The sequence below is a fragment of the Thunnus albacares genome, chromosome 19, assembly GCF_914725855.1.
Source record: "Thunnus albacares chromosome 19, fThuAlb1.1, whole genome shotgun sequence".
In the NCBI taxonomy this organism is placed as follows: Eukaryota; Metazoa; Chordata; class Actinopteri; order Scombriformes; family Scombridae; genus Thunnus; species Thunnus albacares.
In genome coordinates, this window is record NC_058124.1 from 20,019,488 (window position 1) to 20,036,804 (window position 17,317).

Genomic DNA, 17,317 nt, shown 5'->3' on the forward strand with positions numbered 1-17,317 from the left:
TTAACGTATTTACATTAACAGCTTACAGTTGGGTTGTGTTTAAAATCCCAGGACTGATGGAACTAAAATAACAAAAAATATTAAGTGTGGGAATTATTTTGTACCTTAATTCTCTATAGAGTGAAACACTGCATAGATAGTTTGGACTCATTGATGCTTCGAGCACCTTAGTAAAGATTCAGACGGGTGGAGCAGTGGTCATCCTGCATTATCTTAATTCTGTAGAAAATCAAATGAAATATTTACTTGAAACACATGTAGAAATTTAGAACAGACAAAAGTGTTATAGTCAATAAATACAATTTTATTTACATCATTTAAAACTTCTAACAAAGAAGATTAGACCTCTTGTTAGTCTATTAATATTTCATGGTGTGATTATAAAGCTGATATATACTATTTGTAATACAACATCTACAACAAGAGTATGCATTATACATGATTAAAACATATGAAGGCATCATTAGGGTCAAACCCCAAAAGGGTAGTTTATTATTATTTGTTGTCTGCCACAGTGGCTTTAATTGCTGTCAGCTGGAATGAGCTAAAACCATGACACTTGGCCCAATAACTGAAAATGATGTGCAAGTGCTTCCCAAGAAACATGAATGCAATCAACCAAATGGTGGTACTGTAATTAAGGCCCAAAATGAAATTTTGGAAAGGCCACGCCCCTCACTCTTTAAGTCCAAATGACTTGAAATTTCACACACAAGTCCAGCTCATTGTGCTCTACAAAAAAAGCCTCTTGGACCATAAATGTCCACCATAATGGATTTTTTGCTAATTTGCATGAACTAAAAAACAGTAACATAAATTGAACTTTTTGGATTTTGACTGTATCAACACCAAATTGTGTATACAGCACTGCAGGACAGAGATACACATTTCTATTATGAATGAGCGAGATCGATTGAAAAACATGGCCACCATCAATCCAAAAACATTTTGTAAAGGGCGGGGCTTAGCAGGAAATTGGCCCTAACTCATTGACCATTTGTCCAATCATCATAAATCTTGGCAGGCATCTTCGGAACATGTGTGGTAAAAGGTCTACCAAAGCATTTTGAGCCCAGCCCGTAGGGTTGGGCTGAAAACATGTACCTCGAAACCCAGCGAACAGAATTTCACCAATTTTGGTGTGCATGTTCTAGGGGCACGGATTAACCAAAATTGCCAAAAAGTGCCATTTTGATTGGTGCGAGTGGGCATGACCTATCACATATTTGCTCATAACTCAAGATGCCTTTGAACAACCCTGATTAAGCTCACTGGAGACATCCCGCACTATCTCCTGAACATACACACTGATTTACAAATGCTGCAGGCTTTGTGATAATGAAACAAGCGTGTGATTGGTCTTACTCTTTTAAACAAAATTAAACTAGCTGAGGTGACTTTGCTCACCTTTGTGAAGCATGAAACCCGCTTGTTGCTGCTTGTAGTTTTAATTTTGGCCAACTGAGCTGCTTTCTTCTGCTGAGTGCAAAAAGGTTTGAATCCCTGAATTGCCACTCTCAGCTATATTATTCAACCATTTTTTATGCATTTCCTTTTTAAACAGGCTTTAGAGTAAAGAGAGAAATGTAAGTACTGCAATTAAAGCTGAGAAATTTCAAACTAACCCTTGATATTTCACTGGAAATGTACATTTAATCTAATAAACTGTCAGCATTCTGTTTACTTGCAAGTCAGCTTCTTTCAATTTCCCTTCTCAAGAAATGAGAATCACAATGTAGGTTGTCTGCTCTACACAGCTTCAGGCTATCTCATGTCTTGCTACTGAGTCTCAGATTGAAATGAAACTTTTCTGTCTTCCTCACTCTCCAGAGGAACATACTCACAATCGCTTGGCTCTAAAAGCTTGAGATTCGTCTGCATTGCTACCAGTTTTTGCACCCTGTCGGCTGAGAGAGAACCTTGCACCTTTGTATTGCAGAAGCGTGACTGTAGGTGCTCGCACGTTCCTGTTGTTGGTGGGATCTGGAGTATGGTGGAGGCCACAGGGGACAGCGGCTCAGAGGAACACAGCCCTTTCCACCAGGTGGATGCGGACACATGCTGGCATGAGCTCCATATCCCTGCCCCCTTCCATAGGCCCTGCTTAGCTGAGTACCTGGCAAAGCTGCCAAGTACTTTACCCTCGTCAAGATTTAGATGGTGTGACAGGTTGGAGATGACATAGAAAGCACTGTTTATCTGCTCCCCGGAGAGCGTCTGCTGTCCAACATGCTTTGGATCCAGCATGTATGCCGCTGCGTGGATGGGCTTGATGCAAAACTCCTGACACCTGTCTAATGATGCCATGACAGCTTTCTGTTCAGTACTGTGCAACACAGACCCAGACAGGGAGGCTCCGATGTGGTATCTTAACTGACTGAACATGTCAACAACACCTGAGAGTATAGCATCGTCTCTTTTCATGTAATCAATATAATTCCCAATCAAGTAGAGCAGGTTTCGACTGCTACTTAACCCTTTCCAAAATGCTGCATCCTGTAATGCCGCCCTGATGGATGCCTCAACATCCAATGTGGATGAGACGGCCATCTCTTGGAGACAGTTCTGACCCTCCAGGAGGCTGTTGAACATATTAACCACACCTGTCCAGTCAGAGCCAGTAGGCAGTACCAGTGCTGTCCCATTGGCAGCGTGGTTTCTTGTCTTTGTATTCTGCCAGCACCTAAAGGTCTCTGTTAATAGTTTTTGCTCTGTAACATACCTCACCACCTGCTCAGCTCTCTTGCACAGTGCTTTTATTGATGGTTGTGCCACAATTTCATCAAAGAGCTGCTGGGTGCCATATGCTGTGCAACCAATAGCTGATATGTGTGGGAAGGTCTCTTCTACTTCAGCCCAAGCTGCCATCATTTCCGGGGCATCATCAGTGACAATAGCAAAGACCTTTTGCGGTCCCACTTCGTTTATGACTTTTTTTAGTTCCGCAGCAATAAACTTGCTTGCATGTGTCTGCTCCTTTGTCTTTTTTGTGCATTTGTAAAACAGTGGTGTAGGAGTTGCAACAATGTAAATGATAGTTCCAGTCTCTTTAAAGTTGGACCATCCACTGCAGATGATGGTGACACAGTCTGCTTTCCCTATAGCCTCATGAACCTGGCTTTGTACTCTGTCATACTCACAGTCCAAGAGATGAGAGGACAGAGCCTCTCTGGTGGGCGGACAGTAAGCGGGCCGGAGCACGCTAAAAAATCGTTTCCAATAAATATTGTCTGTGAGAGTGAGAGGTGAGGAGGTGGCATACACAGCTCTTGCCAGGCACTCGTCAGCATACGCCTGACTGCGTTGATCCACTGAATCAATGAGGAACTGTCCCCCAGGATTGGCAGATGGTAAAAACGAGAAGGAGGGAACAGGAATGGAGGCAGAGGAGCTTCCATCTGGGCCCGGTGACTGCTGTGAAACCACAGAGTACTCCTTGCATTTGTCCAAATGCATTTGCATCTTGGTAGCATTCTTTGTGTATGTCTTTGAACAGTAGTTGCACATGAAGGTTTCCCGCCCATCTTTGATGGCCGGGGTGAAATGCTTCCATACACCGGACTGCAAGCGTGGCATCGTCCTGTATGGGTAAAATACAGATTAGGAAGATATTATGTTTGTATAAGCTGAAACCTTCGGTGTGATTAAAAATGAATAACTAGAATTTGGGGTGTTTTTTAATCACATTGATGCCAATATGGCCTTAAGAACCGGAAAATGTAGTTATGTACAGTAATATTTCTACATGTGGTGGCTCAATTCATTCTTTAAGGATAGATACACCTAGGTTTAAACATGAACACCTTTTTGGCAATGGCAAAATATATTTAATTAAGACACCTATCTTAAGAAATTGATTGACAGTCATTGACGATACAAATTGCATACAATATGTACTGCACACTAACTGTCATGAATCAACAACAATGATACATAAACACAACACGACTGGTCAAAATACCTCCTGTCTTACAGATGTTAAAAACAGGCTCTCTCAAAACTTTCTTCAGTTAAACTCAGATAAATCAGAAGCTATTATCATAGGTCCAGATCCCTCCAGCGAGCACTTCTACCCCCACAGGTTCTCTGTCGTGTTGCATCAAAACACAGTGCAGAAATCCAGGTGTTATCTTTGACAACAAACTTAACTTTGACCAACAGGTGAAGTCAGTTATTCAATAGTGCTTTCTGCAACTTCATAATATCTTGAAAATTAGCCTAATTTTTTTTTGTTCTGCAAAGAATCTGTAAACTCGTCATCCACACTTTCACGACAAGAGTCCACCTAACGCCTATTTTAGCATCTCTACACTGGTTAGCTCTAAGTTTTAGAATTGAAAAAACACACAGAATTGCTTTCTACTGAATTGATTATTCTTTTGTTTTCATTCTGTGTTTTAATAATTCATACCTCACTTGTTATTATTACTATATCAATTCTACTTTTATCAATTATTTATCTGGTACTTTCTGTTGTTTTTATGCCTTTGTAAAGCACTTTGTAACTTGTTTTTGAAAAATGAGAAACTTTATATAAATAAAGTTATTATTATTGTTATACATTGTTTTTCGCCAATTAAACATTGAAAAAGTAACAGCAAAATATGTTTCCAAAGATTTAGTCTTTTAATTTCTTTGGAGCAGTTCATGAGTCAGTCTGTTTACCATTATCCACAATTTTTTTCATTTTTTCCAGCTGTGAAGAAAAGCTCCTCCATTTCCTTTGTGCATTACATTGTGGGACAATACTGTACATTATAAACATACTTAATTTTGTCCCTTAGTATGAGCACACTACATACTCAAAACCTGCTTAAAATAAGTGTGGAGTATGGAATTGGCTAAATGACACACTCAAGATGGTGTAACCAAAAGGTACATGCATTTTGCTCCCCTGTGATGAACATAAAAAGTGCTGGACTCTGACATTGGTTACATGCATCATTTCATCAATACATGCATCTTTGACTTGGTAAGTAAACGACTGTATCAAATTATTTCAAAAGTGACAATTACATTTCTATACAGTGCAGCGTGTGTACTACATGTGTTTCCTGTGTGTCAAAAAAGTGATATTAAAATGCCACTGTTGGTTTATAAAGCACTAAATGATTTAGGACCAAAATACATTTGTGATCTGCCGCTATTCTTATGAACTGTCAAGATGTGTCAAGTTCTTGGACGGGTCTGTTTATCGTCCCCAGGATCAAAACTAAACTTTTGGAAGCAGAGATCAGTTTTTGTGCCCAAATATCTGGAACAAACTTGCCCAGATTCATGCATGTATTTTTACTACTGTAAGTTTAATTTGTGAATTTATTCATGTCTCACTGCACTTTAAGTTATTGTTCTGTTTATTCATGTTTATTGCATTATAGGTTATTATTGTCTCTTTATTTTAGGTTATTCTATTTGTCTTTTTATTTAGCCATGTGTTTAGTATATTAATGCCCTTTTCTGTCTCACGTTAAAGGACGGGTTCACAATTTTTCAATTCTGTCTTAAAACAATAGTCAGGTGCCAAAATGAATATTGAAATAGTTGTTTCTTGCCATAATAATTCTGCCATCATTTCTTTAATTAATTATTCAATAATACAGTATATAAGGCACTCCACTGCAAATGGCACACAGCCATGTACAGCTGACCTTGTCAACCCAGCTGTATTTTGACAGTGTTGTGTTAAGAATATAGACGAACTTATTAGAGATTACTTGCAGGGTTTCCGCCAGTGTATTGCAAGTTGACCCCCTGGTGGGCTTAAGCATCAAAGAGAGAGAGAGAGAGAGAAAGAGAGAGAGTGTGTGTGGTTGCGCCGGCACCGTTCTACAGCGCACACGGATGTGAGGATGAGCTAGAGGACGACTGCTGCTTAAAAGAGAACTGGAGCGACCCGCCTGCCATCCGGATAGAGACTCACCAAGAGCAGGCAAAGAGCAGGAGAGTTTCTGCTGAAAACAAGCACTGAGACCCGGGAAGACATGAGAGCAGCTGCTTGCTAACAGTTACGGCAGAGAACAGGAGGGAGGACAGACGTCTCACTCCGTTACTCTGTGCTGCAACTCTGCTGCTGCTGTGGACTCACAGAGCAGACACTTTAGTTTATAACTGTAGTGTCAGTTGTACGACTAAGTATTGATAACACAACAGGGGGGCCTATTCACAAATGGGTCCGTTGTCAATGTGTTTGTGAGAAAGAGGGAGAGAGTGAGACAGAGAGAGAGAGAGAGAGAGAGAGAGAGACAGAGAGAGAGAGAGAGAGAGGGGCAAGGGGGCTGAGCAAATCGATGCACTGTACACAATTCTACTATAAAATAAGATTTCGCCCATTTTAAATAGTAAACAAACAAATAGAAAATCAATATGTGGCGGTCAATGTTGATATTGTGGCGGGCCAGGACCATGAATAAATGAATGTATGGGAAACCTTGCTGTGGATTTTGGCCCCCCCATCACTTTCACTTATTGTGAAAGCGCATCTGAAGGGGACCTTTCAATCTTTTTCAGTGTTCATATGGGCACCTGACTACTAGGTCATCTTCAAAGTTAAACAAGGACAAACAATTTATATAAATGAAATAGTCTTACAACTAATAGTCATCTAATTCCAATCCCACACAAAGGTTCTAGTGGTAGCTAAGCAGTTGAAGTGTTATACAGGAATGAATAATCATAACTTCAAAAGCAGATTATTTTAACCTACGTTATCTCAAATCAAGAACTATTTTAATGCATTATTCAGAAGGTGATTTTTGCTCGTAAAAGCCATTTTAGTTTAGAGGACTAGACCTTACTTCCCCTTAGAATAAAGTTGCAGCTCTCATTTACCCAGTATGAGAAAATAACAGAAAAATCATAATAATGAAAGCACAGCGCAAAGCAGCCGGATGAGGGGTCATTACACGAAGTGATGCGTCATCATTTTTAAAAAAAAATCCCATCCAAAGTCTGACTAAAACTGAAACTGAAGCAGAGTATTTAGCAGAAGTCTAAACAAGTTACTTACTCCACCGCAACCTTTGTTAATTTTGACACTTTAACGCCGTGGGGAAACGCTCTGCTCTGTCTGTCTGTCTGTCTCTCTCACATGACAAGTTGGACTGAACCAACTCAAAGAGTGGTCCGAAAATGTCAGTTTTTTTTACTTATCAGTTGCTGAAAATAGAAAAATTATCATTGATATAGGCTGCTTAAATATAATCACCTGATCACAGTGACTGTATGATGATAAGTTTATTAATAAAAAAGGCAAAAAGTGGGGTAGCAAAACCAGAACTTTGCTCCCCGTAATTGAATAACGTGGATGCATTTGCTCCATTGCTCAGACGCCTATGCCACTTTATACCTCAAAAGGCGATAGTGAGTCCCTAAAGCATCCAGTCTGCCCTCAATCTGACATGAGGATGAAGAAGCCTACTGTTTACAGTGAATCTGCGCTATGGCATCGTCAAGATATTAAAATACTACAAAGACATTTAGTAAATTATCAAAGAACTGCACAGATCAGTTCATTAGATCATGTTCTCCCCAGTATGACGACAGACGTTGACCAGCCGATCTGCTGCTAGCAGCAGAGATGACCTGCTGGTCTCACCCGGCCAGCAAAACGTCAGAGCAAATTTCCAAACAGGTGTTATTTGGATAAACTGACCACATATGGAGAATCTAAATGGTTACTTTGGTCACTTAATAAAGTGACATAATAAAGGTCCTAGATTACAACAGCTTTTGTCCTGCCTCAAAATCTCCGCCATTGCTATTACTTGCTCGGGCAGTGCTACTTTTTCATACTCTCATATTAGACTGAGGGCAGACTGGACCCTACAGTGACTCACTATGTCCTGAGGCACTAAGTGGTATTACAAAACAGCATGGGACCAGGCTATTCTTACATATAGCACCTTTAAACATTTGTTGAAAGCTGCTGTAGAAATACATTTACCTTGACACTACTATACTTTCACTTGCTTGGCATGAAAATGAAAACGTGAATGGAAGCCAAACATGTCTTTTTTATAATACAATTTCTTCATTAACCTGTTATAGACAATAAGCAAGAAGCTTATTCACCCACCTCTCTATAAGGACACTATTCCACTTTCACAGTGGTCTGACGGCACATTCAAAGTCGCCTGAGGCTCAGTCCTGACACGAAACTCGATCCATCTGAAGTTACAGTAATACTAGCTGTTCAGGCTAACTTAATAGCCTGCTAAAAACGTTAGCAAACTGCTTTAAAAAGTGCAAAACTGCCCCGGTAGAAAACTTTAACCGAACTTTGTCCGCACTGATAAAGTATCCAACGTTACAGCAGGCTGTACGGAGCAAGTGTGAAAAAAAATGACTGTAAAAAAAAATGAATTTTGTAGGGAACCTGCGCTATATTCGCCTTTTGTTGTGGTCAGACTGTTGCTACTTCCTGAAAACACACGTTCCGTCAAGTACGGGAGCTCAAACGGATCTAAAAGCGTAGGTGCGACTGTGGAACATAGTTACAGCAGAGGAAAAGTCAGTGGGAGACGAAATGTTTGAAGTAATACCGTTAAATGCCAGGTGGATACAGCTATGGAAGGTGAAGTAGGAGTACTGTTTAATATAAAACGATAGTAGCAACATAGTGACGCTGATAATACAGGGTTTGCAGTGATGTAAATGCTAGAAATTGCCCTTGTAGCTTTTGTGGCGTGCAGGCTTCATTCACTCGAGTCTCCCATTTCATTTTCACAGCGGGGTTAAGTGTTACAATTAGCTTTATTATTCTCAGCAGTCGAACTCGGGTCACATTCTCTGTCTCATCTGTCTCCACTCTCCTTTGGCCCTTTCTCCTTCTCTCCCTCTCCCTGTTGCCATAGCCCTGGATTACTCAGCCCTATGTTAATAAGATGATTAATGTCATGTAAGAGGAGTATTTTTTTTTCCTCCCAAAATGGTTTTAATTGTCTTCTGCACAAAATGCTTTTCGGTATTAAAGGAGAGCTTTTTTTATGAGACCAAAGTGTTGGCTACATGGCCTAGTCATTCTTGGGTGGATTAAACCTTTTTCACTTTTGACATGTAAGGAAAAGCATAGGTGTAATTAATAATATTAATTGCAGCTGAACAGAGACGTTATTTTATTAGGTTGTTAGTTCCACCTGGACTTTTCCTGCCATGACAATTTAAAATATAAACCGTGAAAAAGGTTTATTACAGCATAATTCTGGCTGATAACAACTTGGATTTTATTTTCATAGCTTTTGGCCATTGTTTATGGCAGTAATCTTAAATTTTACAAGTTAAAAGTAGTGCTGCTGAGATCTGGAACATGGTCACATTGCTACAAAATATGTCTGATATGGCAATAAAATATGACAAACAGTAAACAATCCAACAGTTAAAACCAGATGATCTAAACCATTTTTTTGGAGGTAAACCAAAAGCAAGCAGACTCAAAAAGTCTGCATTAATCCCTCATCACACAAAAAACTACGGCTACTTGAACCAGAATGTCTGTTTGGCTAATCTGTTTGTTGAAAACCTGCATGATCATCTGACTACTTTTGTTTCTTGTCCCATCAGACTTCTTTTTAGCGAGACTACTGTGTTCCGAGATTACAGCTATTAACATGGTGAGTACATTGTATTTGCATTAAGCTGGAAAACGTTTGGTGAGTACAGTGTTTGCATAACCAATAGAACCAATGGCATGACGTAAAATGATCAAAAATTATGTACTGTGTAGCACTGATTTAACTGTTGTATGCCCAAGGTGGAGGCAATAAAACCAGATATATCCAGAAGTATTTGAACACATGTTGGGTAAATGCTTGTCATCATATGCATCTTCATCAGACTGATCCCTTACCTCTGATGTAGGTCTGTACTGGTTTTGGTGTTAATGAGCCACACTGATTTGCTCTCACACTAAATGACAGTGATTATCTCTGGCCTGGGGTCACATTTCAGTACCATGTGTCTGTCATTAGGGACATTTCTGGAGGTTAGACAGTGTCCAGGTTTTTGTGGAGCCGTGAGCGCAGCCAAAGCAAACTAACTCTATCTAATTTGGGGGCAATCCGAGCTGGTAATGTCAGGTTGTATCACGGCGCTCTTCCGAGGGAGAATATTCACATTGACACACTGCAGGGGAGACGGAGAGCAACAGGACTTCACTTAAGCTGAGCGCTATTATTTTCTTGTCTCTCAACGTTGGACTAAGTCGCCCAGCCCTTTTTGAGAGCATCAGTGTTCAAGCCAGAGAATTAAGAGACCAGACCACAGGGACACCAGTGGAGAGGAAACAAGATGATGTCATGACATGGCAGTGATGGAGGGTGATGTTGGTTTGGTGGTTCACAACCCTGCTCTGGTCTCATGGGAATTGTTCCACCATTTATTCAAGGGTTATACTTTTTTTTTTTTCCATACTTGAATAACTTGATAGGAAATTCCTCTGGGGACAGGACACAAAGACACAATCAGCGTGTCTTGAGAGTAACAAAATTTGATTTGAAACACAGAAAAGCACATTTCAAAACTTTTTTGCTCGTTTCGTTCCAGATTAAGATATGCCCCAAGCCATAACTTCCTCTCTAATCCCATTTAATGTGGAACTTCAACAAGATGACATACCAAAAGCTGTTTCATGCTGGTATCTTGATTTAACTGTCACTCTTACACACAAATATTTTTTTTTGTGCCAGAATACAGTAACACAATCTGCCCTAACTGTACCGATGACACATAAGCCCCGTCTATCTATAGGTTGTTGTGGAAAAATTTGGCTCCAAGATTTAAGTTATCGTTTAAAATCCAAGAAACGCTTTCATGTCTTCTCTGCGAAATGCCCATTTTTATAATGCTCTGTCGGAGCCAGGCTTAATCCTTCACTGCTAGCTTTGGACCCAAACACTTTGTGACATAAAAGCCTTTCAATTACCCCGTAAAATGCACTTCTTTAAACATGAAACAGAGTCACACACTCTTGACTTAGGAAAGCATTAGGCCTCTCAATAGAGATGAATTAAATGGTATCATTTCATCCCACTTAAAGGGCCGATCTCTGTTTCTTGGAGCTTACAGCTAAAATTACATCATGGGACTGTTAGCAATTACTTGATTTATATCAGAGCTTGGCAACTTTTAAACTGACTGAAAATAGCTTTAGTGAGGTCTTTGAGAGCAGTCCATGGGAAAACATCACTTACTGTATGTGCAGGCTGTATGCTCTGCTCTGAGACAATGGCATTTGTTGTCACGAGAGTGCTGTTTTTAACAGGAGTTTTATGTGTTTTGTCTGCCTGTGGTTGACTTTAATTTATTGAAAAGTGCTTCAATATTGTCATAAAATGCCTTCAAACAGTAAGAGTTTTAAATAGATGTCACTGTTTGTTTTGATTTTCTTGTATTTTTTTTCTTACGACACACTGAGATCTCTCCTGTTGCTCTCAGCTTCTCTTCTCAGCCTTCTCAGCTCTCAGTTTGTTACTTCAGAACCACTAATTAATGTCAGATACTAATTTGATATCGCTCTCTATGATAAGACAGTCCAAGAGAGCAGACTTGATTCCCAAATTTAAAACACTGCAGGTATAATTTGATGAGCTACATTCCTGACTGACTTCTGATTTAATCAAGACTTGCAAACATCTTTTCTTTTCCAGTTCAATTTAAAAAGCCAAACATTGTCATCATCATTCTCCAGCAGCTGTGCAAAGGCAGGACAGATGCCTCCTACACCCTTTCCCAGTTAGCAGTTGGGAACCATCCATGTCAATTATAATCTACCACAACAGTTGGCTGAGTGTTATTCATGATATTAAGGTAAGCACAAGCATGAGCACATATACAGGATTAAACTAATTTGTGATCATCGGCCCGTTCTTGAATAAATATCACAGCTGTGTTCCTCCACATCTGAACCATTGATCCTCAGCCCTGCATGCAGTCCCCTTACCTCCCAGCAGAGGCCGCTGTGGCCAAGCGCCTTCATAAGACCTTTGACATCAGTCCACATCTCTGTCTGGCTCACCAGTGACCTCAGCTTGATTGCAAATTGGCAAACACACACACACACGCTCAGAGTAACAGAAACACCTTGTAATGCTTTATCTCAGCCCTGCAGTACATGACAGTTTGGTGAAGCTCATAATGTTTGTTTTTTTTGTAGAATGTTGGTTCAAAGTCCATTATCATTTTCAAGGTTGTAGATTGTAGTACTGCTATAGAAATATCCCATAACATTTCCTTGAAAGATTTCTCCTGCTTCCAGGTGAGATAACTTCATAACAAAGTCAAAAAAAAAAGTCATGACTACAATTAATTTCGTCAGAAATGAATCCCCAACTATTTTGATAATCGATTAACCTTTTTGAGCTATTTTTTAGAGAAGAAATGCCAAAATTCTCTGGTTCCAGCTTCTTAAATGTGAGTATTATTTGGTTTCTTTAGTCCTCTGTGAGAGTAACCCTGTTATAATTGGGTTGTGGACTGTTGGTTAGGACAAAAGAAGGTTGAGGTTGCAACTTGGGCTTTGGGAAACAGTGATCAACATTTTTCACCATTTTCTGACATTTTACAGACCAAACAACTAATCAGTTATTAAGAAAATAATTGATAGGTTGATTGATAATTGAAAATTGAAAATAATCATTAATTTCAACCCTAATGACAAAAAAAAGAAAGAAAGGATATACATAAAGACACTTAATTGCACTCACAGCAGCTATTCCTCTGGCATGATTCATACTAAAAAGACTTTGGAAGCTTTTACACAGACTGAAGAGTAAGAACGATTACAGTAACTAGTAACTCTTCCATTGTACATACTGTAATTGAATGTGAGTATTGTATTAAAATATGCTTGTAAAAAAAATGAACTGTCTTTGAATTTATGCACATCAGGATTTTAACACTACAAACTTTGGCTTCAAAACGAACCATGGAGTTAAATCAACAACTGTAACAGTCTCAAAAAACTCTTTGAGCTTCACTAAAGTGGTATGAATGCATGGCTATTACACTCTATCATAAGGTTTTTCTGTGATTTATTGAATTTACTGCTTGCTTTGGAGTGGTTTTGTATACAGACTTCTGTTATATATATACTGAGTAACTGGCTCTGTGCTTTGTAAAGGCGAGTGCATTGTGGTTATGACTGCAACACAATAGTGCCAGTGTTCTTTGATAAAAGCTGAGCCTCTTGGGTAACATCTTCTGTTGCTGCTAGTTGAATGTTACTCTGAAGAGGCAGAAGGCAGCGTTTGCTCGCACTCACTATAATAATCTCTCTCTTTCTCGTTCCGTCCTCGCAGTACATTTCACTCTACTGTGTGAAGACCTGCAAAAAAAAAAACACTCCAGTGAACAAAAACAATAAACAGTAATTTACACAGGTACAGTAGCTCACCGTTCACAGAGCAGCTATAGGCAGAAGATGGATGTACTGACCGATAAAAGCTGAGAGGCCGTGTGTCTTATCTCCCCTCTGAACACAACTAATGTCCCGTAAGGAAGCAGGTGTGTTGTGAGAGGAGGCGGATCTGGAGTGAAAGGGATAGGTAAAGCTTAATGGATCAGAAATGGTGGCCAGGAAATCAATCTCCTTCCTAGCCTCTCTCCTCAGATTGTTTTTGAATCCGTGTTTTTGTTTTCTGTGTGAAAATGACAAGCCTGGGCGCCTCAATGAGTCATATCTATCGCTCCATCCAACCAATAAACAGCCTGGCAAATATCACAACCATTTGTCTTTGAAATTATATCGTATCCAAACTGAGTTTCACGCTTGTTTGTTTTGTCTTTTTTTTTCGTGAGGCAGGGAGAAACAGCAACAGACCTGGATGCAAAATCCTGTAACAACCTGCTGATCCACTGAAATGGAGCAACGTTAATGATTAAGGCAACCAGTCTTTGTAGATAAACACCAAAGCCGTTGTTTACCGCGGCAGGCAGAGAAGCAAAACATTTGTCGAGTCTGGGAATGTAGAAGAAAAAGAGCGTATAGTCAAGTCTCTGAAGTTTGCAAGACCGCTCCTAACCGCATTGTCTTTGTTGGTAATGGGCTTGAAGCTGCAGCCTGTTTTGTTACAGACAGTGAAGTCAGGCAATGTGAAATAGAGAACAACATGTAAATAACAAAGGAGGTTGAACAGCTGAGAAATATTTTAAGAATTTGTGGGATAATATTTCCCTTTAAAAACTAATTAACATTACGCAAAGTGTTTACAGTCAGCCAGCAATATATTGTGTTCAGTTAGCAGGAGTAACCATAAACTATTATTATACTTGCCTATACACACACATGCAAAAACACACACACAATAATGTTTCATCCATGGATGGATCATTCAATCTTGTAGACATGTTTTAACAATATGTGTAGTACAGAAGATGAAGTTGTAAACAAGGAGTATCATATCAAAGTAAAATGGATGTATCAGAGAGAATTTGTACAATGCTCTATCACAATGATGAAATCAGTGTGAAATCACACACACACAAAAAAAGCAGCAGTTGGCATTTCAACAGCAAATCTTCTACAGACAGACCAGACAGACTTATTTGTTATGTCAATGTTTTTGTCAGCCATCTATGTAGGGAGCCAATTTGGGTAAATCTCGTATCTCTTTCTCCTGCCCGTTCTGTTGAAGTGTCGCTCCCTCACCAGATGCTATGTCCCAAGCTCACCCTCTTAGCATCTGTGGCGGAGCTGGACGGTTACGTGTTGTCACACAGAACACTCAGACCGACATCAACACATGTCGATAACGCTAAGATGTCCTCTCCTGAAGCGTCATAACCACTCACCACATCTTAAACGCCATCCACAAAACACAGATGTAATTAAAAGCGGCAGTCACACATACTCCTCGGCTGCAAGAATAAAGAAAGAAAAACAGCAAAGGAAAATTAATGACCGCAACAGACACATTCTTGAAGTGTCAGGGGTTAAAAAGAGCCCTTTGGGTTGAGTGCACATGCTTCCAATTAGGTCTCAAATAGGCAAGAGGAAACAGTTGATTTAGGAATATTACTGAAGAATGACTTTAATTAGCCGGGAGACTAAGGGGCCCTAAATGTAGCTACCACTGTCAGTGCCAAACAAGGCCAGACAGCATTAATCAGCAGGATCAACAGGGTCTGACTAGGGCTGAACTCATTGAAAACAAGAGGTCTAGGGGTGATATTTGTTTATCACCGTCCCCCTGATGAATCATATCTGTTGACAACGAGTTGAAAGAAAAATGATAAAAGTTAAGCAGATGGAAGAGGGAGGGATGTATGAAAGGAACAAAGGTTCAACGTTGCCTTGTTCCTTTTTTTCCTCCGCTGCGGAGACCATGTTATTGTCAATTCCAACTGGCACAGCTGGATTGTGACTGTTGTGACTTTGAAACCATCAATAGCCTCATTTGAAAGGCAAATACAGCTGAATTGAATGTCAATATATTGCTTCACGGAAAGCCTCATCTTATTAGATTGCAAATGCTGTGACTCACTCGCTCTGAATATTTCAGCATGCAGTGTTATCATGTTGATAATGGCAGTGTTATCGTGTTGATAATGTGGGGTAAATTAGGCTTAGCGTTTAGATTTTGTCAACCAAAACTGCATTTATTGGCTTATTAGAATCAAACAGTTTGTTTTGTGTTTGAACAGTTTCACTGAAGTACTTGGTAGTCATTTCAGATGAAGAATAGCTAATATACGGTAGGATGAGGGGAAGCTCATGAAAAATTGAGGAAGTTATGTGTTGTGTCATGGCAAGTGATGCATTCGACTACAGTTATTTTAAACAAATATTTTGAATAAATGAGCAGGGGATTTCTTTGTCTTTCAAAGAGACACATGGAGGTAACACCACCTGTTTTCAGTGGTGGAGTATAACTAAGTACATTTACTCAAGTACAAGGTACTTTCCTTAAAGTCCCTGTCCGCTCAAAAATATGCTTTTCTTGTTCCTACAGTTGGAGGTTTGAGCTTTAAAGTGCAAAATGGTTTATTTGCAGAGTTGTATATTGATGTTTAAAAATCTGATTTTCAGGGTCAGACATATGAGCATGATTTGTGACATCACAAATAGTTTGGAAGCCAATTCTGGTCCAATATTCAGTTTACACAAGTGTGAAGTGGAAACTTGAAGTCTCTATTGCACATACACTGAGAACGGACTTTTCAGTTAAGTAGGAGTGTCCAGCGGTTAAACTTTTGAAATGAAACATATTTGCACATTCATAGATTCTGGATTTTTCATCGGGGGAGAATGTGTAGATGCCATTTTAAGGATTTTAAAGTGATAATTATACTTTTTTTTGTGGAAAAAACATATCAGGCACACATTATTGTCGAGTATTTGTATATATCTTACATGCCTAGAGGCCTTAGAGGGAGATTTCGATTTCATGCCACATTATACTTTCACTCAACTTCATTTCAGATGGAAATATTGTACTTTTTACTCTACTGCAATTATTTAATAGCATAAGTTACTTTACAAATTAAGATTTTACATACAAAACATCAAGAGCTCATGAAATATGATGCATTGTGAAAGATTAAACTGCCCAACAGTATATTAAACTATTTAAAAAAAAAAACTATTTTGATAACTGATTAGTTGTAAGTCATTTATCAAGCAATAATGCCAAACATTTTATGGTTCCAGCTACTCAAATGTGAGTATTTGCTGTTTTTTGTTTTATTTGGTTAGACAAAATGAGCAATTTTAAGGTGTCAGCTTGGATTCTGGGTTGTTATGACAGGCATTTCTCACTATTTCACAACAATCAAGAGATTAATGGAGAAAATGATCAGCATGATTATCCATAAAGAAAATAATAGTTGTGGTCCTATATTAAATAGTTAAAATGGCTCCACCTTGACCTACTACAGCAATAACATGTTGCTTGTGCATTCATGTGTTGATAATAATAAAATTATAAAAGTGTAACAGTCACATGGGCCCTTTTTTCCGCGTGAAGCACATTTACTTTTGAAATTTTAAGTACATCTCTTGATAATACTTACAGACTTCTACTTAATCAACGTTAACTTGAGTTTTACAGCATGGTTTTAGTACATTTACTTTACAGTAATATTTCCCTCAGTTGCAAATCAAAGCTGTCAGCCATTTGGAAAGCGCTTCACTGATTTCAGTCTCATCCTTATGCAGGTGTAATGCTAATTATCACTTTATCAATTCAGTTTTATTATGTATTGCACCAGCAGCTCCCAGAGAAGTACTTTGCTTTCAAACATGTCAGCCAAAACTAACTTTCCACACATTTATATTCAGGCGTCGACTTAACCAGGTAGAGATCTACCTAACGTGACTCTGAGT

The 17,317-nt window shown here is 39.1% G+C and overlaps 1 protein-coding gene, 1 long non-coding RNA gene and 1 other non-coding gene across 4 annotated transcripts; 1 reads left to right on the forward strand and 2 right to left on the reverse strand.

Annotated features, from left to right (window-relative positions):
- Window positions 1–283: 283 nt before the first annotated feature.
- On the reverse strand, window positions 284–8,439 carry LOC122970384. The gene is made up of 2 exons (XM_044336505.1): window positions 8,075–8,439; window positions 284–3,580 (listed from the first exon to the last, which is right to left on the reverse strand). The coding sequence occupies exon 2, from the start codon at window positions 3,574–3,576 to the stop codon at window positions 1,780–1,782; it is 1,797 nt and encodes a 598-aa protein (XP_044192440.1). The 5' UTR covers window positions 3,577–3,580; window positions 8,075–8,439; the 3' UTR covers window positions 284–1,779.
- A 42-nt stretch (window positions 8,440–8,481) lies between these two features.
- On the forward strand, window positions 8,482–12,522 carry LOC122970386. 2 transcript variants are annotated; one of them, XR_006399191.1, is made up of 4 exons: window positions 8,482–8,572; window positions 9,559–9,608; window positions 11,643–11,802; window positions 11,927–12,522. It is a non-coding gene; the product is annotated as an uncharacterized LOC122970386 (long non-coding RNA). The 2 variants fall into 2 exon arrangements; XR_006399190.1 differs by having other exon boundaries at window positions 11,643–12,522.
- A 4,582-nt stretch (window positions 12,523–17,104) lies between these two features.
- On the reverse strand, window positions 17,105–17,206 carry LOC122970585. The gene has a single exon (XR_006399265.1). It is a non-coding gene; the product is annotated as a U6 spliceosomal RNA (small nuclear RNA).
- Between the last annotated feature and the right edge of the window lie 111 nt (window positions 17,207–17,317).